At 49.6% G+C, this 24,672-nt stretch overlaps 1 protein-coding gene across 1 annotated transcript; it reads right to left on the reverse strand.

Annotated features, from left to right (window-relative positions):
* Positions 1 to 2,118: 2,118 nt before the first annotated feature.
* Positions 2,119 to 24,455, reverse strand: LOC144511426 (creatine kinase M-type). The gene is made up of 8 exons (XM_078241772.1): positions 24,069 to 24,455; positions 19,631 to 19,843; positions 17,634 to 17,788; positions 15,905 to 16,037; positions 11,006 to 11,177; positions 8,284 to 8,407; positions 7,252 to 7,441; positions 2,119 to 2,533 (listed from the first exon to the last, which is right to left on the reverse strand). Exons 2-8 carry the CDS (start codon positions 19,821 to 19,823, stop codon positions 2,355 to 2,357), a joined length of 1,146 nt encoding a protein of 381 aa, XP_078097898.1. The 5' UTR covers positions 19,824 to 19,843; positions 24,069 to 24,455; the 3' UTR covers positions 2,119 to 2,354.
* Between the last annotated feature and the right edge of the window lie 217 nt (positions 24,456 to 24,672).

The following is a 24,672-nucleotide window of genomic DNA, read 5'->3' on the forward strand; positions in this document are numbered from 1 at the left end:
GGAATTAATTGCATTTCTAATTTGCGAACGTGTACCAGACACTCTCTCGATCAACAATCATTTACAATAACCTTAGCTGTTGGAAAAAAGGATGCACGAACATTGTTTGGCCATTGAGAGCTTTTAACATCCTTGGACGATGAGTGGTGTTCGATGTTTAGATAGATATTCACGGGCAGAGTATGTTTTTCTGTATCGTGCATAAAGCATTTGTGCATAGGCTTGGTCTTTGCCTTGACTTCAGTCTCTCTCACCCATTGAAGATCCAGCCACCATTTGACATCAGGCCCACGAGGGAGAGAGTAGCCTAGAGGTGATTCACTGGGCTTACAATCCAGAACCCAGGCAAATCTCCTGGGGATGTGGTTTCTAAATGCCACTGTGCCTGAGTCTAGTCACTAAGAATTTGCCCCATTCCAGGCACGGTGTAGCTGAGAGATATCACACAAAACAATTTCCATTTGCTTCTTTAGTACATTTTATAACCCGTCCAACCGTAAGAGATAAATAATTAAACTCAAGAGATAGGCATCAATCAGCGGGGTTTGACTGCCTCACTCGTCCCGAAACCATAAAATCCCACCCAAGGTCAACAGACCCTCCCGTTGTCCGTTGTTCTGGGGGACCCGGGTTCGAATCCCGCCACGGCAGATGGTGGAATTTGAATTCAATAAAAATATCTGGAATTAAGAATCTACCAATGACCGTGAAACCATTGTCGATTGTCTGAAAAACACATCTGGTTCACTAATGTCCTTTAGGGAAGGAAATCTGCCGTCCTTACCCGGTCTGGCCGACATATGACTCCAAACCCAGAGCAGTGTGGTTGACTCTCAGCTGCCCTTGGGCAACTAGGGATGGGCAATAAACGCCCATGTCACACGAATGAATAAAAAAAGACTTTAGACCCACTTAACTGCCCTCTGTAATGGCCGAATAATCCACTCAGATGAAGGGGCAATTTATGGATGGGCAAGAAATGCCAGCGATGCCCACATCCCATGTAAGAGTTTGAAAATCCCTTCCCCGTTGCTGAAATCTGGGATTGGATTTTACCCCGGGGTGGATCTGAGGTTGGCACAAGCGGGAATGCATGTGAAACCTGTTCTCGCCCGGGATTGCGTTGATGTCACGCTAGGTGGTCAATTAAGGGTCGCCCAGTTGGGTCTCTGTGCGGGAGGGGGCGGGAACAGAATGAATCCCAAAGGCTGCCAGAGGTTTTAGAGGAGGCAAAAGGTGTTGTATGGCTTAGATACAGCATGGTGGCACAGTGGTTAGCACTGCTGCCTCACAGCGCCAGGGACCCGGGTTCGATTCCGGCTGCGGGTCACTGTCTGTGCGGAGTTTGCACGTTCTCCCCGTGTCTGCGTGGATTTCCTCCGGGTGCTCCGGTTTCCTCCCACAGTCCAAAGATGTGCAGGTTAGGTGGATTGGCCGTGCTAAATTGTCCCTTAGTGTCCAAAGACGTGTAGGTTAGATGGATTGGCCATGCTAAATTGACCCTTAGTGTCCAAAGATGTGCAGGTTAGGTGGATTGGCCGTGCTAAATTGCCCCTTAGTGTCCAAAGACGTGTGGGTTAGGTGGATTGACCATGCTAAATTGTCCCTTAGTGTCCAAAGACGTGTAGGTTAGATGGATTGGCCATGCTAAATTAACCCTTAGTGTCCAAAGATGTGCAGGTTAGGTGGATTGGCCATGCTAAATTGCCCCTTAGTGTCCAAAGATGTGCAGGTTAGGTGGATTGGCCATACTAAATTGCCCCTCAGTGTCCAAAGATGTGCAGGTTAGGGAGTGGGGTTATGGGGATAGGGCGGGGAGTGGGCCTGCGTGGGATGCTCTGTCGGAGAGTCAGTAGAGAAGGGCTGAATAGTCTCCGACTGCACTGTAGGGATTTGATGAAAATCCAAAGGGAGGTAGTAAGTGGCACCAGTTATACTGAGATCTCCGTCTTTCGGGTGGGGTCAAAGGTAAGTCAAGGTCATTCGAATCATCTCAATTAACCACGGTGGTCAACACGCGTTGAAAATTCCGGAATATTGTGGGTTAAAATGATCGGGATGGAATGTACCCGTGTCTGCATTAGCCCGCCCTATGGACACAAGACAAGAGACTGAGGATTTGGGGCCGTATTTTATTGATGTGTCGTTAATGTTAAGAGGTGTATAGTAACTCTTCCACATGATGGAGCCATTCTTCCATTCCTCCGACAATGTTATCCTTATTTATAGAGACACAAGCCGGTGGCCAGGCAGTATAAGAGTAAGAAGCTCTCGCCAAAGTTCAAAGTTCATGACCTGTGATGTCCCAAGGCTGCTCAGAATTCTTACTTCCTCCCGCTGCCACTCCTTTGCGTTTACTTCTGGGCTGGCATCAGGTCGTCGATGCTCTTCCCCTTCTCCAAGCGCTTCTCCATCTCAATCATCAACTTCACACCATCCACCACCATCTGGACCTGCTCCACCTCGGAGAAGCCCAGGCGATCAGCGTTGGAGATATCATAGACGCTGCCAACGGCCTGGGTGTCAACACCGCCTAGCGGGCCAGAGGAAAAAACATTATGTACCACTTAACAAATTAAGTGACCAATCGCACCAGAGAGCCTTCCATATCTTATCACTACTCCCAACATCCCTCAGTGCTTCACATGTCATGAGTTCCTTTGTTACGCAGAGGACTTTTGTTTCGTGTTTGTCAATATGGCAGCCATTTTGTTATTGTCGGTCAAAGTGGCAGCCATTTTGTTGTTGTCAGTCAATGAAGCAGCCATTTTGTTATTGTCGGTCAATGTGGCAGCCGTTTTGTTGTTGTCAGTCAATGATAGCCATGTTGTTATTGTTGATCAATGAGGCAGCCATTTTATTATTGTCGGTCAAGATGGCAGCCACTTTGTTATTGTCAGACAATATAGCAGCCATTTTGTTATGTTGGTCAATGACAGCCATTTTGTTGTTCAGTCAATGACAGCCATTTTGTTATTGTTGATCAATGAGGCAGCCATTTTATTATTGTCAGTCAATATGGCAGCCATTTTGTTGTTGTCAGTCAATATAGCAGCCATTTTGTTATTGTTGATCAATGAGGCAGCCACTTTGTTATTGGTGGTCAATGACAGCCATTTTTGTTATTGTCCACCAATGTGGCAGCCATTTTGTTATTGTCAGTCAATGTGACAGCCACTATGTTATTGTCAGACAATGGCAGCCATTTTGTTATTGGCAGTTAATGGCAGCCATTTTGTTCATGTTGGCCAATATGGCAGCTAATCACGTCTGACAAACAGCAGTGAGATGAACACTTGTTTCATATCTGTTGACGTGGTGGTTGAGGAGATGGGATTTAAGACAGTGGGAGACTATTCTGCCCCACAGTCGGCTGGACTGGCAGACAATGCAGCTCAGTATCATGTTGCGTCGGGAGGTCTCTATGGCCGCCCACACTGCTCCCTCATTACTGCACTGGACCTCATTGAGCTGAGCACAAGTCAAAAGTACCAAAGGCGTGAGAATATTAGAATCAGGAGCCTTAAAAAATGCTTGAATCAGCCATTCTACCAAATCCTTGTTCCCTTTACTTCCACTCCTCTTCTATCCAGAATATTCTCCATTGAGTGGTACTAATAGCTGGGCTATGGTTCTATCCTTGCCCACCAAGAACGGGCATATGAGGAGAGACTAAGTCGGCTAGGATTATATTCACTGGAGTTTAGAAGAGTGAGAGGGGATCTCACAGAAACCTATAAAATTCTAAGAGGATTAGACAGGGTAGATTCAGAAAGAATGTTCCCAATGGTGGGGGAGTCCAGAACTAGGGGTCATAGTTTGAGGATAAGGGGTAAACCTTTTCGGACTGAGGTGAGAAGAAATTTCTTCACCCAGAGGGTGGTGAATGTGTGGAATTCACTGCCACAGAAAGTAGTTGAGGCCAAAACGTTATCTGATTTCAAGAAGAAATTAGATATAGCTCTTGGGGCTAAAGGGATCAAGGGATATTGGGGGAAGGGGGGAATCAGGATATTGAATTTGATGATCAGCCATGATCAAAATGAATGGCGGAGCAGGCTCGAAGGGCCGAATGGCCTCCTCCTGCTTCTAGTTTCTATGTTTCTCAAGACATTGCCTTTATTACGACAACCTTTACCCTCAAGAACCCGGAAGCACCACTTGCTCGGTGCAAAGCTGTGACAGCACACTTGACCATTCTGTGCACAGCAAGATCCCACAAGCTGGAAGACATTTAATTGAGTTTCAGTGCCCTTGGCTGTGGGGGGAGGATAACCCTTCGCCCCTTGGAAATATTGACCCCTCGCCATAGAGTCATAGAGATTTAGAGCATGGAAACAGGCCCTTCGGCCCAACTTGTCCATGCCGCCCTTTCTTTTTTAAAACCCCTAAGCTAATCCCAATTGCCTGCATTTGGCCCATATCCCTCTAAACCCATCGTACCCATGTAACTATCTAAATGCTTTTTAAAAGACAAAATTGTACCCGCCTCTACTTCTACCTCTGGCAGCTTGTTCCAGCCACTCACCACCCTCTGTGTGAAAAAATTGCCCCTCTGGACACTTTTGTATCTCTCCCCTCTCACCTTAAACCTATGCCCTCTAGTTTTAGACTCCCCTACCTTTGGGAAAAGATATTAACTATCTAGCTGATCTGTGCCCCTCATTATTTTATAGACCTCTATAAGATCACCCCTCAGCCTCCTATGCTCCAGAGAAAAAAGTCCCAGTCTATCCAGCCTCTCCTTAGAACTCAATCCATCAAGTCCCGGTAGCATCCTAGTAAATCTTTTCTGCACTCTTTCTCATTTAATAATATCCTTTCTATAATAGGGTGACCAGAACTGTACACAGTATTCCAAGTGTGGCCTCACCAATGTCTTGTACAACTTCAACAAGACGTCCCAACTCCTGTATTCAATATTCTGACCGATGAAACCAAGCATGCCGAATGCCTTCTTCACCACTCTGTCCACCTGTGACTCCACTTTCAAGGAGCTATGAACATGTACCCCTAGATCTCTTTATTCTGTTACTCTCCCCAACACCCTACCATTAACTGTCCTGGTTCAATCTACCGAAATGCATCACCTCGCATTTGTCTAAATTAAACTCCATCTGCCATTCATCAGCCCACTGGCCCAATTGATCAAGATCCCATTGCAATTGGAGATAACTTTCTTCACTGTCCACTATGCCACCAATCTTAGTGTCATCTGCAAACTTACTAACCATGCCTCCTATATTCTCATCCAAATCATTAATATAAATGACAAATAACAGTGGACCCAGCACTGATCCCTGAGGCACACCGCTGGTCACAGGCCTCCAGTTTGAAAAACAACTCTCTACAACCACCCTCTGGCTTCTGTCAAGAAGCCAATTTTGTATCCATTTCGATAACCTCACCCTGGATCCTGTGAGATTGAACCTTATGCAGCAACCTACCATGCGGTACCTTGTCAAAGGCCTTGCTAAAGTCCATGTAGACAACATCAACTGCACTGCCCTCATCGTCCTTCTTGGTTACCCCTTCAAAAAACTCAATCAAGTTTGTGAGACATGATTTTCCACTCACGAAGCCATGCTGACTGTCCCTAATCAGTCCTTGCATCTCTAAATGCCTGTAGATCCTGTCTCTCAAAATAACTTCCAACAATTTACCCACCACAGATGTGAGGCTCACCGGCCTGTAGTTCTCAGGCTTTTCCCTGCAGCCCTTTTTAAACAAAGGCACAACATTTGCCACTCTCCAATCTTCAGGCACCTCAACCGTGACTATCAATGATTCAAATATCTCGGCTTGGGGAACCGCAATTTCCTCCCTGGCCTCCCACAACGTCCTGGGATATACTTCATCAGGTCCCGGGGATTTATCTACCTTGATGCGCTTTAAGACTTCCAGCGCCTCCTTCTCTGTAATATGTACACTCCTCAAGACATCACTATTTATTTTCCCAAGTTCCCTAACATCCATGCTTTTCTCAATAGTAAAAACTGATGAGAAATCTTTATTTAGAATCCCGACAGTGCAGAAAGAGGCCATTTGGCCCATCGATCCTGCACCGCCCACAATCCCACCCACGCCCTATCCCTGTAACACCACATATTTATCCTAAGGGACAATTTAGCATGGCCAATCCACCTAACCTGCACATCTTTGGACACTAAGGGACAATTTAGCATGGCCAATCCACCTAACCTGCACATCTTTGGATACTAAGGGACAATTTGGCATGGCCAATCCACCTAATCCGCACATCTTTGGACACTAAGGGGCAATGTAGAATCATAGAAACCCTACAGTGCAGAAAGGGGCCATTTGGCCCATCGAGTCTGCACCGACCACAATCCCACCCAGGCCCTACCCTCTTATCCCTATATATTTACCCGCTAATCCCTCTAACCTACGCATCTCAGGACACTAAGGGGCAATTTTAGCATGGCCAATCAACCTAACCCGCACATCTTTGGACTGTGGGAGGAAACCGGAGCACCCGGGGAGAATGTGCAAACTCCACACAGACAGTGACCCAAGCCGGGAATCGAACCCAGGTTCCTGGAGCTGTGAAGCAGCAGTGCTAACCACTGTGCCACCGTGCCGCCCACACGTGGAGAATGTGGGCATCGATCCAACTACCTCTCGCATGCTAAGCAAGCGCTCTACCATTTGAACTAATTCCCCCAAGCTGTAGCATGGCCAATCCACCTAATCCACACATCTTTGGACACTAAGGGACAATTTAGCATGGCCAATCCACCTAACTTGCACATCATTGGACACTAAGGGACAATTTAGCATGGCCAATCCACCTAACTTGCACATCTCAGGACACTAAGGGACAATTTAGCATGGCCAATCCACCTAACCTGCACATCTCAGGACACTAAGGGACAATTTAGCATGGCCAATCCACCTAACTTGCACATCTCAGGACACTAAGGGACAATTTAGCACGGCCAATCCACCTAATCTGCATGTCTTTGGAGTGTGGGAGGAAACCGGAGCACCCGGAGGAAACCCACGCAGACACGGGGAGAATGTGCAAACCCCACACAGACAGTGACCCAAGCCGAGAATTGAACCCGCGTTCTTGGCGCTGTGAGGCAGCAGTGCTAACCACTGTGCCCTAAGGGTCACTGAATAATGGAAGGAGGGGCGCGACGATGCCAACCGGAGGCCCTGACCCAGCAGAGATCAGAGCCGCACTGGGAGTTCTCGCCAAGTGCGTGCATTGACGCGCAGCCTTACCTGTGCCACGTTTCTGCAGCCTTGTTCTCTTGAGGACCTCCTCGAACTTTGGGTGCTTGCACAGGTGGGGGATCTTGACGTGGACACCACCACGCAAGCCAGTGCCCAGGTTAGAGGGGCAGGTCAGGACGTATCCCAGATGTTCATTCCACATGAAACCATGGCCAGCCTTGACGAAAAGACCTTCAATCTGCATCGGGCGAGAGGGTTGAGACTTTAAACAACAAGGCCCGCATAATCGGCGAGCAGAGGGACAGGCCATTCGGCCCAACTAGTCCATACTGGCATTCCTGTTCCAACCTGGAACCTCCTCCCATGCAACCTTATCGCTTCCTCCCTCATCCCAGGCAAGAAATCCCCACTCCTTGCCCTCTGAAATGTTCTCTATTTTGAGAGGGGGGGTGGGGTGCGAAGTAGCTCCCCATCATGTTGGCGAGAGATTTGACACAGGTGTACAGGGTTACAATTGATTTAGTTAGACATTAGCCGGGATTTTCCGATCTCGCTCACCCCTGCTGCTGCCGCCAGTGAGAACGGAAGATTTGGCGCCCAGACAAAACCCTATCCTCTGCGGCGGGACTGGAGAATCCCAGCCGGGAGCGAGGGAGGAGAATTGCGGACATTAGCCGACAATACAAGACCTCGCGAGCGCAGATTGGGTAAGAGACACAGGGGTGCGGTGAGGATCCGAGAAAGATATCGTTACGCGGTGAGGGGGTAATGGACTGGGATTTGCTGCCCGCAAGGGGAAGCGGAGACGATGAACAATTTCAGATTGGACGGGCTGTTGACGGGTATAAAGTGGCAGAGCGACGGGGATAGAGTGGGGGAAATGGGACTGAATGCTCTCCGGGGAGCCAGCAGGGGCTAGGATGAGCTGAATGGCCTCCTTTGGTGCCGTAAATGACTCTACGACTGAGAGTGTTGGTTAGCATCTCAATTGGCGCGACGGTAGTCTGGTCAAGCACCTGTGGGGACCAGCGTACAGGAAAGAGGACCCGATCACAAAACACAATGACAGACGCTTCTTACCGTCTTCAAGCCCACGCAGAAACGTCTGAAGACCTCCTTCATGTTGCCGCCTTTCTGCATGGAGATGACTCGGAGGTGGTCTTCCTCATTGACCCACACCAAGAAGGTTTTGTTGTCGTTGTGCCTTCATTTCCAAAACAAAAATAAATCATTCAAGTATTGGAAGAGTTGACGAACCACATGCGCACCTCACGCCCTTTCACCTCACGCCCTTTCACACCACGCCCTTTCACCCCACGCCCTTTCACCCCACGCCCTTTCACCCCACGCCCTTTCACCCCACGCCCTTTTACACCACGCCCTTTCACCTCACGCCCTTTCACCTCACGCCCTTTCACCCCACGCCCTTTCACCCCACGCCCTTTCACACCACGCCCTTTCACACCACGCCCTTTCACCTCACGCCCTTTCACCCCACGCCCTTTCACCCCACGCCCTTTCACCACACGCCCTTTCACCCCACGCCCTTTCACCCCACGCCCTTTCACCCCACGCCCTTTCACCCCACGCCCTTTCACCCCACGCCCTTTCACCACACGCCCTTTCACCCCACGCCCTTTCACCACACGCCCTTTCACCCCACGCCCTTTCACCACACGCCCTTTCACCCCACGCCCTTTCACCCCACGCCCTTTCACCCCACGCCCTTTCACCTCACGCCCTTTCACCACACGCCCTTTCACCCCACGCCCTTTCACCCCACGCCCTTTCACCCCATGCCCTTTCACCCCACGCCCTTTCAATGCAAGGGTCATCTCCTGGCAACCATGGAGGGGAGGCTGCCAACATTTCTCTTAGAGAAGCCCCACGCCCACACTTCCTCAATCCTGAACTTTGAACCCTTTCTCCTTTCAAAGCCAAGCCTCTACGCTCCCTCCCAGTCTCAACATGAACGCTCCTCTTCAGGTCCCCAACTGTGCCTTACCGACTGTGGGCACCTTCAACGGCCAATAGCAACTCGCGCTCACTCGCAATGGGTACCCACGTTATGGGGTGATGGTGGAAGGGGGGGTTGGGGCTGAGAGTCCAGGACTATGGACCATACCTCTGACACCTTTACGTGGGTGTCCTAATGAAAAGAATCCCTAGGGCATTTCTAAGAGTTAAGATTGAAAGGTTGGGTCTTCTTTCTGTAAACCAGTCACTGAAAGAAAGTAGGCAAGTACAGCAAGCTGATAGGAAGGCCAATGGTATGTTGGCTTTCATTGCCAGAGGATCCGAGTACTGGAACAAGGATGTCTGACTGTAGCTGTACAGGGCCTTGGTGAGACCGCATCTGGAGTATTGTGTACACTTGTCATAGAATCATAGAATCCCTACAATGAAGAAGGAGGCCATTCGGCCCATCGAGCCTGCACCAACAACAATCCCACCCTATCCCCCTAACCCCACGTGTTTACCCTGCTAATCCCCCTGACACTAAGGGACAATTTAGCACGGCCAATCCAACTACCCTAAACATTTCTGGACACTAAGGGGCAATTTAGCATGGCCAATCCACCTAACCAGCACATCTTTGGGCTGTGGGAGGAAACCAGAACATCCGGAGGAAACCCACGCAGACACGGGGAGAACGTGCAAACTCCACACAGACAGTCACCCGAGGCCGGAATCGAACCTGGGTCTCTGGCGCTGTGAGGCAGCAATGCTATCCACTGGGCCACCGTGCCTCTTTACCTCAGGAAACTCATTCCCAAGTGGAGTGAGGAGAATGTGGGACTCGCTCCTGCAGGGAGTGGGGAGAATGTGGGATTCGCTCCCGCAGGGAGTGGGGAGAATGTGGGACTCACTCCCGTGGGGAGAATGTGGGACTCACTCCCACAGGGAATGGGGAGAATGTGGAACTCACTCCCATGGGGAGTGGGGAGAAATTGGGACTCACTCCCACAGGGAGTGGGGAGAATGTGGGACTCCCTCCTACAGGGAGTGGGGAGAATGTGGGACTCCCTCCCACAGGGAGTGGGGAGAATGTGGGACTCCCTCCCACAGGGAGTGGGGAGAATGTGGGACTCACTCCCGTGGGGAGAATGTGGGACTCACTCCCACAGGGAATGGGGAGAATGTGGAACTCACTCCCATGGGGAGTGGGGAGAAATTGGGACTCACTCCCACAGGGAGTGGGGAGAATGTGGGATTCACTCCCACAGGGAAAGGGGGAGAATGTGGGACTCACTCCCACAGGGAGTAGGGAGAATGTGGGACTCGCTCCCACGGGGAGTGAGGAGAATGTGGGACTCCCTCCCACAGGGAGTGGGGAGAATGTGGGACTTGCTCCCGCAGGGAGTGGGGAGAATGTGGGATTCACTCCCACAGGGAAAGGGGGAGAATGTGGGACTCACTCCCACAGGGAGTAGGGAGAATGTGGGACTCGCTCCCACGGGGAGTGAGGAGAATGTGGGATTCACTCCCATAGGGAAAGTGGGAGAATGTGGGACTCGCTCCCATAGGGAAAGTGGGAGAATGTAGGACTCGCTCCCATGGGGAGTGGGGGGAATATGGGGCTCGCTGCCACGGGGAGTGTTTTGAGATGAATAGTATGGACGTATTTAAGGTCAGGCAGGGTGAGGATGAGAGAGAGAGGAACAGAGGGATAGGGAGGCAGGGTGGGGCAGGGTGAGGTGAGAGGATGGACATAGAGCATAAACAACTGTGTGGGCCCATTGGCGCTGCCACTCTGCCTCTGCGTGGTGAATTCTAGCCAAATACATTTGCGATGACTTACCAGATTCCTCTGCCGTCGGGCCAATCACGAGCCATGCCAGAGGCAAGGAGCAGTGGGGAGACCGGCTTGTCAAACAGGAAGTGGTCATCAATCAGCTGTTGCTGCTCTGCGTCAGACATGCTGGACAGGGGGTAATATTTACCCTTCAGCTCACCGGACAAGGTGGCCAAGGCTGCCAAAGGAGGTTAAGACGTTAAAACAGCCACACGGGTGAAAAGCAGCGCAACATTCTACAAACAGACTCCCACTCCCGCTGTAAAGGAGCGGAAATGCCATAGAATCATCATAGAACCCCTACCGTGCAGAATGAGACCATTCGGCCCATCGAGTCTGCACTGACCACAATCCCACCCAGGCCCTATGCCCAGAACCCCACATATTTACCCTGATCCACCTGACACTAAGGGACAATTTAGCATGGCCAATCCACCTAACCTGCACATCTTTGGACAATAAGGGGCAATTTAACATGGTCAATCCACCTAACCTGCACATCTTTGGACAATAAGGGGCAATTTAACATGGTCAATCCACCTAACCTGCACATCTTTGGACACTAAGGGGCAATTTAGCATGGCCAATCCACCTAACCCACAGATCTTTGGACACTAAGGGGCAATTTAGCATGGCCAATCCACCTAACCTGCACATCTTTGGACAATAAGGGGCAATTTAACATGGTCAATCCACCTAACCTGCACATCTTTGGACACTAAGGGGCAATTTAGCATGGCCAATCCACCTAACCCACAGATCTTTGGACACTAAGGGGCAATTTAGCATGGCCAATCCACCTAACCTGCACATCTTTGGACAATAAGGGGCAATTTAACATGGTCAATCCACCTAACCTGCACATCTTTGGACACTAAGGGGCAATTTAGCATGGCCAATCCACCTAACCCACAGATCTTTGGACACTAAGGGGCAATTTAGCATGGCCAATCCACCTAACCTGCACATCTTTGGACACTAAGGGGCAATTTAGCATGGCCAATCCACCTAACCCACAGATCTTTGGACACTAAGGGGAAATTTAGCATGGCCAATCCACCTATCCTGCACATCTTTGGACACTAAGGGGCAATTTAGCATGGCCAATCCACCTATCCTGCACATCTTTGGACACTAAGGGGCAATTTAGCATGGCCAATCCACCTAACCTGCACATCTTTGGACACTAAGGGGCAATTTAGCATGGCCAATCCACCTATCCTGCACATCTTTGGACACTAAGGGGCAATTTAGCATGGCCAATCCACCTAACCTGCACATCTTTGGACACTAAGAGGCAATTTAGCATGGCCAATCCACCTATCCTGCACATCTTTGGACACTAAGGGGAAATTTAGCATGGCCAATCCACCTATCCTGCACATCTTTGGACACTAAGGGGCAATTTAGCATGGCCAATCCACCTAACCTACACATCTTTGGACACCAAGGAGCAATTTAGCATGGCCTATCCACCTAACCTGCACATCTTTGGACTGTGGGAGGAAACCGGAGCACCCGGAGGAAACCCACGCAGACATGGGGAGAATGTGCAAACGCCACACGGACGGTGACCCGAGGCTGGAATTGAACCTGGGTCCCTGGCGCTGTGAGGCAGCAGCGCTAACCACCGTGCCACCAAGGTTTTTCATCTTGCCCTCATCAGGACAAACCCAAGAATACCAAATTTCAAACAATGACAAGAATCTACACTGCGGGAGGAAATGGGGTCCGATTATCTGGCAAGGTGAGTCTCATCAGGTGAGATGTCACCAATGCAGAAAGCAACAGGCTTTCTCAGCTCCCGGGTAATCCAACAAAAGGTACATGGCCTGAGCAGATTCCTTTTGTTTGCAGTGAACGGGTCCCTTTGTGTGAATGTCTGGTGCTCGAACAAGCGTAAATGAACCACAATCTACTGATCACCTTAAATTGATTTTTAGCGCACTCGGAATTGTTTAGTAAGTGAGTTCAGTAAGCAGTAAATTGCAGAACCACACCTAAGGGCGTACAGGTCCTTGGATCCCTGAAAGTGGTAACACAGGTAGTCAAGAAGGCCTACAGCATGCTTGCCTTCATCGGCCAGGGCATCCAGTATAAAAATTGACCAATTATGTTGCAGCTGTATATAACTCTTTAATAAGGCGGCATTTGGAGCGTTGCGGGCAATTCTGGTCGCCACACTATCAGAAGAACGTGGAGACTTTGGAGAGAGTGTAAAGATGGTTCACCAGGATGTTGCCTGGTCTCGAGGGTGTTGGCTATGAGGAGAGGTTGGATAAACTCGGATCGTTTTCATTGGAAAGATGGAGGCTGAGGGGAGACCTGATAGAATTCTATAAAATTATGAGAGGCTTAGAGAGGGTGGATAGTCAAATGCTTTATCCCCAGGGTGGAAGTGCCAATTACAAGGGGGGCACAGGTTCAAGGTGAGAGGGGGAAAGTTTAGAGGAGATGTGCGGGGAAAGTTTTTCACACAGAGAGTGGTGGGTGCCTGGAACACATTGTTTTAAGTTTATTTATTAGTGTCACAAGTAGGCTGACATTAACACTGCAATGAAGTTACTGTGAAAATCCCCTAGTTGCCACATTCCGGCGCCTGTTCGGGTACACTGAGGGAGAATTTAGCACGGCCAGTGCACCTAACCAGCACGTCTTTTGGACTGTGGGAGGAAACCGGAGCACCCGGAGGAAACCCACGCAGACGCGGGGAGAATGTGCAGACTCCACACAGACAGTTACCCAAGCCGGGAATCGAACCCGGGTCCCTGGCGCTGTGAGGCAGCAGTGCTAACCGCTGTGCCGCCCTGCCAGTGGAGGTGATGGAAGCAGGACATTAGCAATGTTCAAGGCATATCTTGACGGACACATAAATAGGAGTTGAGTAGAGGGATAGAAACCCCGTATTAGTGCAAGCTTGATGGGCTGAAGGGACCCATTCCTGTGCTTTATTGTTCTTTGTTCGAGTAGATGTTTCGTTTTGGGGTTTTGTAAGCAGGAGTTGGTGGAATTTGGTTTGGACACTATGACAAACAGCCAAAGCACCATGTTGTTTGATTCGATCAGGCAATTGTTGGAGCGTCAATGGCCTACGCACCAGGCTTTGCATCAATGCTGAAATTCACACATGACATTACTCCATTGCCAAGTAGGCATAGAGGCAGCAGTGTGCCCTTGGTGGACAATGCCACTAGCCTGGTCACTGCCAAGTAACAGCGTGAAGCGGGCACTAAACCAATCAGCACCCGATCCTCCTGCAACATACAGCATTAAGACCATTTGAAATTTGGTATTCTTGTGTTTGTCCTGATGGGTGCAAGGCAAAAAACTTTGACAACACATCTCTCCCTGTCGCGACACTCAAGCTCTGTACTTAGAAGCCGAATAAACAGTTTGCGATTGTTTCAAAACACCGAAGGAAAGGCAGGGGAGTCAAAATTTCCACTTCGTTATCATAGAATCCCTGCAGTGCAGAAGGAGGTCATTCGGCCCATCGAGTCTGCACCGACCACAATCCCTATAACCCCACATATTTCCCCTGCTAATCCCCCTGATGCTAGGGTCAATGTAGCATGGCCAATCTACCTAACCTGCAAATCTTTGGACTGTGGGAGGAAACCAGAGCACCCGGGGGAAACACACGCAGATACTGGGAGAATGTGCAAACTCCACACAGAGAGTGACCCAAGGCCGGAATTGAACCCGGGTCCCTGGCACTGTGAGGTGGCAGTGCCAACCACTGTGCTATATTCCTGGTTAATCAAAGCAACTTACACAATAATGCCCATTCCTAATTGCCCCTTCAGATGTTGGTGGGTGAGCTGCCTCCTTGAACCCGTTCCAGTCCTGCGTGGTGTAGGTACACCCACAGCGCTGTGAGGGAGGAAGTTCCAGCAATGGGGAAGGAGCGGCCGATATATTTCCAAGTCAGGATGGTGAGTGACTTGGAGGACAAGGACAGAGAGTAGATGATAACCCCATGTGCCTGCGTGCATCAGTCGCTGACAGTAAGCGCGCAGGTACAGCAGGCAGTAAAGAGGGCAAATGGTATGTTGGCTTCATAGCGAGAGGATTTGAGTATAAGATAGAGATGTCTTACTGCAGTTGTATAGGGTGTTGGAGAGGCCACACCTGGAGTACTGTGTGCAGTTTTGGTATCCTTATCTGAGGAAGGATGTCCTTGCTATAGAGGGAGTGCAGCGAAGGTTTACCAGGCTGATTCCTGAGATGGCAGGTCTGTCATATGAGGAGAGACTAAGTCGGTTAGGATTATATTCACTGGAGTTTAGAAGAGTGAGAGGGGGATCTCATGGAAACTTATAAAATTCTAACAGGATTAGACAGGGTAGATTCAGAAAGAATGTTCCCGATGGTGGGGGGAGTCCAGAACTAGGGGTCATAGTTTGAGGATAAGGGGTGAAGCTTTTAGGACTGAGGTGAGGAGAAATTTCTTCACCCAGAGGGTGGTGAATGTGTGGAATTCACTGCCACAGAAAGTAGTTGAGGCCAAAACGTTGTGTGATTTCAAGAAGAAATTAGATACAGCTCTTGGGGCTAAAGGGGTCAAGGGACATGGGGGGGAAGGGTCAAGATATTGAATTAGATGATCAGAAATTACCATCATGATTGGCGGAGCAGGATTGAAGGGCCGAATGGCCAACTCCTGCTTCTAATTTCTATATTTCTTTGTATCTATGGACTCATTACCCACGTCTCACTGGATGGTGAAGGGCGGGGGTAAGAGAGAAACCACTAATTGCCGGAATGAGAGTTCTACGTTGCATCTAAAGTGGGCGGGTGAACAATGGTTAAGTATCCGTCTGGGTCCCCAGCTGCTATCAGCGACACCCCCGTCACCCCCCCCCCCCCCCGCCACCCGCCATCCCTCAGCAACCACCGGCCTACCGTCAATGCAAAGCTTCTCAACAAGACGGCGCTCCCCGCGGCTACAGTGTGGAGGCAAGGCAATTGCCTTGATGCTGCGGCCTGTTCGGACTCGGCTGCTCAGGACGTAGTTGGGGTCAAGATCATCACCACCCTGCACAAGGCCAAAGGAAGCCAGGTCAGCCGAGGGAAACACCGAGACATTGGAAACTAGGGGGCTGGAGGAGGCCATTCGAGCCCTTCTCCACCGTTCATGGCTAATCACTACAATCTCATTTCGCTCGACTATCTGAGATTCTGGGCTTTACCAATAGAGGAAACAGAGATTTATGTCTCTTTATCCTTTCATGGGACATGGGCGTCGCTGGCTGGGCCCAGCATTTATTGCCCATCCCTAGTTGCCCTTGGAGGGCAGTTGAGAGTCAACCATATTGCTGTGGCTCTGGAGTCACATGTAGGCCAGACCGGGTAAGGACGGCAGATTTCCTTCCCTAAAGGGAACCAGATGGGTTTTTCCGACAATCGTTTCATGGTCGTCAGTAGATTCTTAATTCCAGATATTTTTTTATTGAATTCAAATTCCACCATCTGCCGTGCCGGGATTCGAACCCGGGTCCCCCAGAACGTTAGTTGAGAAGGTGGTGGGTGAGCCGCTTTCTTGAGCCGCAGCAGTCAGTGTGGTGTTGGCACACCCACCGTGCTGTTAGGGAGGGAGTTCCAGGATTTTGACCCAGCGACAGTTAGGGGACGGCTGAAATATTTCCAAGTCTTAGTTTAGTTTATTTATTAATTCACAAATAGGCTTACATTAACACCGCAATGAAGTCACTGTGAAAATCCCCAAGTCGCCACACTCCGGTGCCTGTTCGGGTAACACTGAGGGAGAATTTGGCACGGCCAATGTATCTAACCAGCACGTCTTTCGGACTGCGGGAGGAAACCGGAGCACCCGGAGGAAACCCACGCAGACACAGGGGAGAACGTGCAGACTCCGCACAGACGGTCACCCAAACCGAGAATTGAACCCGGAACCCTGGCGCTGTGAGGCAGCAGTGCCAACCACTGTGCCACCGTGCCGCCAGGATGGCGCAGTCAGGATGGTGAGTGACTCTTTCTTTATCCATTTGTAGTACAGGGGCATCGCTGGTTGGCCAGCATTTTTTGCCCATCCATAGTTGCCCTTGGAGGGCAGTTGAGAGTCAACCATATTGCTGTGGCTCTGGAGTCACATGTAGGCCAGACCGGGTAAGGATGGAAGATTTCCTTCCCTAAAGGACATTAGTGACCCAGATGTGTTTTTTCTGACAATCAACAATGGTTTCATGGTCATCAGCAGATTTTTTTTAAATTGAATTCAAATTCCACCATCTGCCAAGGCGGGATTCGAACCTGGGGTCCCCCAGAACATTAGCTGAGTTTCTGGATTAATAATCTATAGCGATAATACCACTAGGCCATCGCCTCCTCACAGGGGAACCTCCAAGTGGCGGTGTTCCCAATACATCTGCTGCCCTCATCCTTCTAGATGGTGGAGGCCGCGTGGAGTATAAACACCAACAATAGCCCGTTGGGCAGAATGGCCTTTCGTTATGCTGCTAGACTCTATGTAAGTCTTCAGGCTGTCAAGAAAGCGAGAGCTTGTGACAATTAGCCCCCCCCATATCAGATTCCGTCCATTTACTGCTGTCCTGGTCCACAAACCCATTGCCTCTTTCCTTCCCAACCTGCCCTCCCATAACCAATGACAAACCTTCAGATTCTCGTGGTTCAGGTCAGTCTTGTGCTTATCCGTTGGTTTGTAGCCGCCATGACGATCCTGAATGATGGGGTCGAACAGCCCCTTGAAGACCTCGTAAGATTCCTCATCCCCAGCAACACAACCCACTGTCATGATGAATGGATGACCTGGAGGACACCAATAAGACAACATTATAAGTATATATGATGGTCTCGTCATAATGTGCAGCGCTTACAACCCTACCTCACTGCCTCTTCTCACTAGGAGGTAAGAAACAGGAGCGGGCGTAGGCCATTCGGCCCCACTATCAAATCCGATCAGACCACCCCCCCTGCTCCCAGCTTACGAGCAAAAACTGAAGCGGGAGAATCCGTCAAAGAAAGTCGTGCAATGTTGGTCTGAGGAATCGGATGATCTCCTACGGGACTGGTTAGAGTTGGTGGACTGGTCAGTATTTACAAACCCTGCGGCCAGCCTGAACGAGTACGTCACTACGCTAACTGACTTCATTAGCAAGTGTGTAGAAGACTGTGCGCCAAAGAGGCAAATCCGTGTTTTTCCCAACCGGAAACCATGGATGAACAGGGATATATGCCGGCAATGACTGCTGGCCAGCCAGCAACGCCCATGTCCCACAGATGAATTTTTAAAATATCCACTGCTTGCTGAAGCCTAGGTCTGAGGCGTTCAAGTCAAGCGACCCTGACCTATGCAAGAAAGCCAGATACGATCTAAGGAGACCCTCTACCTCAACTCCTAAACCCTGCACTGTCCTCATAATACATTCCCTTAGTATCCAGAAATCTATTGACTTTGGTCTTCAATGTACTCGAAGGTGGAGCATCCTCAACTCCTTCGGGTGGGGAATTCTGAAGATTCACAACTCCCTTGAGTGAAGAAATTTCTCCTTGTCTCAGTCTGTCAATGACTCCCACTACCCCCGGGTTCTAGATTCCCCAGCCAGGGGGAAACACTTTCTCAGCACCTATGCCCCTCTCAAGAATTTGATCTCCTCCAAGAGGATCATCTCTCAATCTTCTAATCTCTAGGGAATATGAATCTAGTCTACCCAATCGTGCCTCATAGGACAGTCCCCCCCATGCCAGTTAACAAGAAGTCACCACGTATCATTCGAGCCACACAAGTGCCAGGCAATGGGCATGTGATAATTGTAAGTTATTTATATGTTATATATGTACATAATATTGTTTTTTTTTCTTTTTCAGGGGAATGATTAAAATTCAGCTTTTTGCTACAGGCAGCCGGTGTGTCTGGGAAACATTCAGTTCAGATGCAGAGAGAGAGCAGGATGATTGTTCATTTTAGCCACACAGGGTGGAGATTTCCAGCCACGCTCACCCCAAAACCCTGCCCGAGGTCAAAGGATCTTTGCATGGTCAGCCCCCACCCCGCCCCTCCCCTCCGCCCGCTACCATTCCCGTGGCGGGCGAGATTGGAAAATTGGGGGTTGCCACTGACCAGAAACTGAACTGGAACCAACCATGTAAGTACTGTGGCTACCAGAGCAGATCAGTGGCCGGGAATCCTGCGGTGAGTAACTCACTTCCTGACTCCCTCCAAAGCTTGTCCACCATCTACGAGGCACAAGTCAGGTGCACAGAGAGTGGTGAATCTGTGGAACTCTTTGCCACAGTGGAGGCCGGGTCATTGAGTGTCTTTAAGACAGAGATAGATAGGTTCTTGATTAATAAGGGGATCAGGGGTTATGGGGAAAAGGCAGGAGAATGGGGATGAGAAAAATATCAGCCATGATTGAATGGCGGAGCAGACTCGATGGGCCGAGTGGCCTAATTCTGCTCCTACGTCTTTTGGTCTTACGGTGATGGAATACTCCCCACTTCCCTGGATGGGTGCAACTCCCAACAACACTCGAGAAGCTTGGCGCCATCCAGGACAAAGCAGCCCCGCTTGATGGGCACCCCATCCACAAACATTCCCTCCCTCCAGCAGCGACGGGTAGCCACGTGGACCGTCTACGAGGCACTCACCTGGGTTATCTACGCCAGTCTGGATCACATCGTCAAGGGTGAAGCCACTGGGGGTCTCCTTGTCCCGGAGTTGCTTGTAGATATCGAGTGTCAAAGCCTTAGCCATGTGGTTGTTGTGCTGACTGAGATCGGGGAACTCAGCCTCCGCTGAGTAGTTCATCTTCCATTTGTTATGAGTGTTACCGAAAGGCATGATTGCAAATCGAACAAGTCCTGAAAGACAGCAGAGAACGGCCCCGTCAATTCACCACACTGCACAACCCAGGCAACACATACACGATACTTCTGGGCACCTGATAAGAATGAGGAGCAGGAGTAGACCATTCGGCCCCGTGAGCCTGCTCCACCATTCATTAAGATCAAAGAATCGTAGAACCCTTACAGAGCAAAAGAGGCCATTCGGCCCATTGAGCCTGCACTGACTCTCTGACAGAGCATCTTTCCCAGGCCCTCTGCCTCCACCCTATCCTGTAACCCCACATATTGACAATGGCCAATCCCCCTAACCTGCACATCTTTGGACACTAAGGGGCAATTTAGCATGACCAATCCACTTAACCTACACATCTTTGGACACTAAGGGGCAATTTAGCACGGCCAATCTACTTAACCTACACATCTTTGGACACTAAGGGGCAATTTAGCATGGCCAATCCATCCTAACCTGCACATCTTTGGACACTAAGGGGCAATTTAGCATGGCCAATCCACCTAACCGACACATCTTTGGACACTAAGGGGCAATTTAGCATGGCCAATCCATCCTAACCTGCACATCTTTGGACACTAAGGGGCAATTTAACATGGCCAATCCACCTAACCGACACATCTTTGGACACTAAGGGGCAATTTAGCATGGCCAATCCACCTAACCTGCACATCTTTAGACTGTGGGAGGAAACTGGAGCACCCGGAGGAAACCCACGCCGACTCAGAGAGAACATGCAGACTTCTGCGAACTACATCTCCTTCTCTCTCAGGGGCCTCTGCTGTTGGAGGGTCGCTGTGGGATTTGAAAGCCCCCTCCCCCACCCGCGGGTAGACCTCGAGAGGTCGACGCAGAATTCCAGGTCGGACTTTTCAGCCTCTTCCCTCCTGGAATAAGGTTCGAATCCAGCATCAGAAGCTTGAGAAAGTGGCACCGTGCAAGACACAGTGTGTCCAGCAGAGGGAGCACGTCGCTGCCTTTCTGAGTGTCAGCTCAGATGAGGAGTTTACATTCAATCGGCGAGGCAAGCTTTGCGTGCACTTGCTGTTGTAAGCGGGAGACGCACGCTGCCAATTCACGCACAGCAAGCTCCCACACACAACAACGAGATGGTACCGGGGAAAGGCAATGAGGTCTGCGCCACGGGTCCAGGGGATGGGGTTACTGCTCGCACCCGAGCACAGAGAGGCCCCTCAGCCCATCATGTAGGTGCCAGCCACCAAGCACCTATCTATTCTAATCCCATTTCCCCAGCACTTGGTCTGTAGCCTTGTACGCTCGGGCATTTCAACTGCTCATCGAAATACTTCTCAAATGTCGCGAGGATTCCCGCGTCCACCATCCCTTTCTGGCAGCGAGTTCCAATCCCCCCACCACCCTCTGGGTGGCGATGTTTCTCAAATCACCTCTAAATCTCCTGCCCCTGATCTTAAGTCTCAGCCCCCTGGTCACAGACCCTTCTACTGCACCCTCTGCTTTCCTTCTCCCCTATTTACTCTATGAACAGTATGCTTTGTCTGTAGAGCACGCTAGAAACAATACTTTTCCCTATATCCCAATACATGTGACAATAATTAAATCAAATCAAATAAGGGGAAAGGTTTCATCCTATCTACCCTCTCTATGTCCCTCAGAATTTTGGACGCCTCGATCAGTGCCCCCGCCCCCCCTCAGCTTTCTCTGCTCCAAGGAAAACAACCCTATAATCCCCTGGCAACAGACTAGTGGCCTGTTCCAGGAATAACTAGCGATGGAAACCAATGCCTCAGTGCGCCACTGTGTGCGGGATTGGAGTTGGAACTCAGTGAATCGGAAACTATACCCCCCCCACCCCCCTTCCCCACCCCCCTTCCCCCCCCACCCCCCTTCCCCACCCCCCCTTCCCCACCCACCCCCCCTGCCCCCCCCACCCCCCTTCCCCACCCACCCCCCCTGCCCCTCCGCCCCCCCGCCCCTCCGCCCCCCCGCCCCTCCGCCCCCTCCGCCCCCCCGCCCCTCCGCCCCCCCGCCCCTCCGCCCCCCCCTCCGCCCCCTCCGCCCCTCCGCCCCCCCCTCCGCCCCCTCCGCCCCCCCGCCCCTCCGCCCCTCCGCCCCTCCGCCCCCCCCTCCGCCCCCTCCGCCCCTCCGCCCCCCCCCGCCCCTCCGCCCCCCCCCAACCCCCCGCCCCCCCCCCCCCCCCCCCCCCCCCCCCCGCCCCTCCACCCCTCCCTTGTCCCGGGAAAAAAAACAAATCATCATCGGATCTGGGAAATGCAACTTTGGTGGTTACATCTGAGGTTAAAAGTTAATTTATTAGTCACAAGTAAGGCTTACATTAACACTGCAATGAAGTTACTGTGAAATTCCCTGAGTCGCCACACTCCGGCACCTGTTCGGGTCAATGCACCCTAACCAGCACGTCTTTCAGACAGTGGGAGGAGACCGGAGCACCCGGAGGAAACCCACGCAGACACGGGGAGAACATGCAAACTCCACACAGACAGCGACCCAAGACAGGAATCGAACCCGGGTCCCTGGCGCTGTGAGGCAGCAGTGCTAACCACTGTGCCACCGTGCCGATGACCGGGAGATTTATTCCCTACCATTTCCGATGGTTCTGAAGGGGATGAGTTGACCTCTCCTTAACCGTCTGGCGAGTTGAAACATCTCAAATTAAAAGGGGGCGCAGGAGGGGATGAGAGAAAAAAGTTGCTTTGAGAGCCTCGAACGCTGCAAACACTGGCGACGAACGGGAACTCAAGAGTAAAAAATTACAGACTTTCGGAATTTAAACCCCAACGCACGGAGTGTAAAAATAAATAGGGAGGGTGAAAGTGCAAACAGGAAGAATTTATATCAAATATCAATTAAAATTGAGAATTAATCTGCTCACACAGTAAGAATCTGTAATGACTTCAATTGAGGTTGGCCTATTGGACTATGAACCCCCTGATTGAGGAGTCAATTGATGGGTCAATCAGGGAGTCTTTGCCTTGTATTTAACTGGGCGTGTCAGTTCCTCTGGCACCCCCGAGGGTAGACTGTTGACTGAGAGCACTCTGTGTACCGCTGTTGGAATTAGAAATAAAGGGATTTTGGTGAAGGGACTTCTGCCTCTGAAGATTTATTAGTGAATTGCTAACAAAATATTTATTGCAAACAATATTGTAATTATAAAGATTAAAGTTAAATATAAATTAAAATTGAGAATTAACCTGCTCGCACAGTAAGAATCGTTGACAATATATTAATTGCAATTTACATCGTAAATATAAAGATTAAAATTAAATATAAATTAAACTTAATCTGCTCAGACAGTAAGAATTGTTGGCAATATATTAATTGCAATTTATATCGTAAATATAAAGATTAAAATTAAATATAAATTAAACTTAATCTGCTCAGACAGTAAGAATTGTTGGCAATATATTAATTGCAATTTATATCGTAAATATAAAGATTAAAATTAAATATAAATTAAACTTAATCTGCTCAGACAGTAAGAATTGTTGGCAATATATTAATTGCAATTTATATCGTAAATATAAAGATTAAAATTAAATATAAATTAAACTTAATCTGCTCAGACAGTAAGAATTGTTGGCAATATATTAATTGCAATTTATATCGTAAATATAAAGATTAAAATTAAATATAAATTAAACTTAATCTGCTCGCACAGTAAGAATCGTTGACAATATATTAATTGCAATTTACATCGTAAATATAAAGATTAAAATTAAATATAAATTAAACTTAATCTGCTCAGACAGTAAGAATTGTTGGCAATATATTAATTGCAATTTATATCGTAAATATAAAGATTAAAGTCAAACGTATATTGAAATTGAGAATTAATCTGGCTGCAGGCTAGGGAGTTATATTTTGCAATATGTTTTATAGAGAGATGCAGTTTATTTTGAAACTAGAATTGTTTCTTTCTTAAGCTTTCCATTTGGAACTTTGCTCAGTCCAACTCGAGGCAAGTTAGTTTCTTCCTCAAATTGTGGCAGGAAAAAAAGTTTTTAAACTTATTAAATCTCCTGCAAGCAATGTTGTGCTGTCTTGGACGTTAACAGCAGGTTAAGACTCTGAGTGCAAGTTTATTTTAAAACTGGGGAGGATGTTGTTTCTTGTTACGATTTTAAAAAGCAGACTGAGGGGGGGTTTTTGCATTTTGTTGAGAGGGGGGTGGTGGGGGGGGGAAGAGCGGCTGTGAGTTTCGATCCCTGGTCTACCGCTGCAGCTTACCTGGTTAAGACCAAAGTTTGCTGAGGTAACTGGCTCTGTCCTTCTGCGCTCCTCGCACCTGTCGCTGGAATAGGTGGCCCAGAGCAATTGCAGCTACAGACGTCCCTTTTATACACCAGTGCTTTCTGCGCCGCCTCCTTCTAACATGGTCAGACAGACCAAGTAGGGACTGAGGGAGTGCTTCGACCAGCTGCGAGCAAACGGAGCAGACCTCCCCCCACTCCCCTTCCTCTGTCACTCCATGCAGCCTTTGGCTGGCCCCTCGCTCCCAGAATTGGGCAGAACCCGTCCTCCCATCTTCAAGGATCCTGTTCCCACTGCACCTCCCCAGATGTGTTTTCAGCACAGACCCTCCAGCTTCACTTCCAGAAGCACGGAATGAGCAGCAGAAACCCAGGGATGAACTTTACCACTTTATATGAATGAGGGAAGGGGATGATCTTATTAAAACGTTTAAGTTTATTTCTTAGTGTTGCAAGTAAGCTCACATTAACACTGCAATGAAGGTACTGTGAAAATCCCCTTGGTGCCACACTCCGGCACCTGTTTGGGTACACTGAGGGAGAATTTAGTATGGCCAATGCACGCCTGTGTGGAGTTTGCA

This window comes from Mustelus asterias, chromosome 24, assembly GCF_964213995.1.
Source record: "Mustelus asterias chromosome 24, sMusAst1.hap1.1, whole genome shotgun sequence".
NCBI classification, from domain to species: Eukaryota; Metazoa; Chordata; class Chondrichthyes; order Carcharhiniformes; family Triakidae; genus Mustelus; species Mustelus asterias.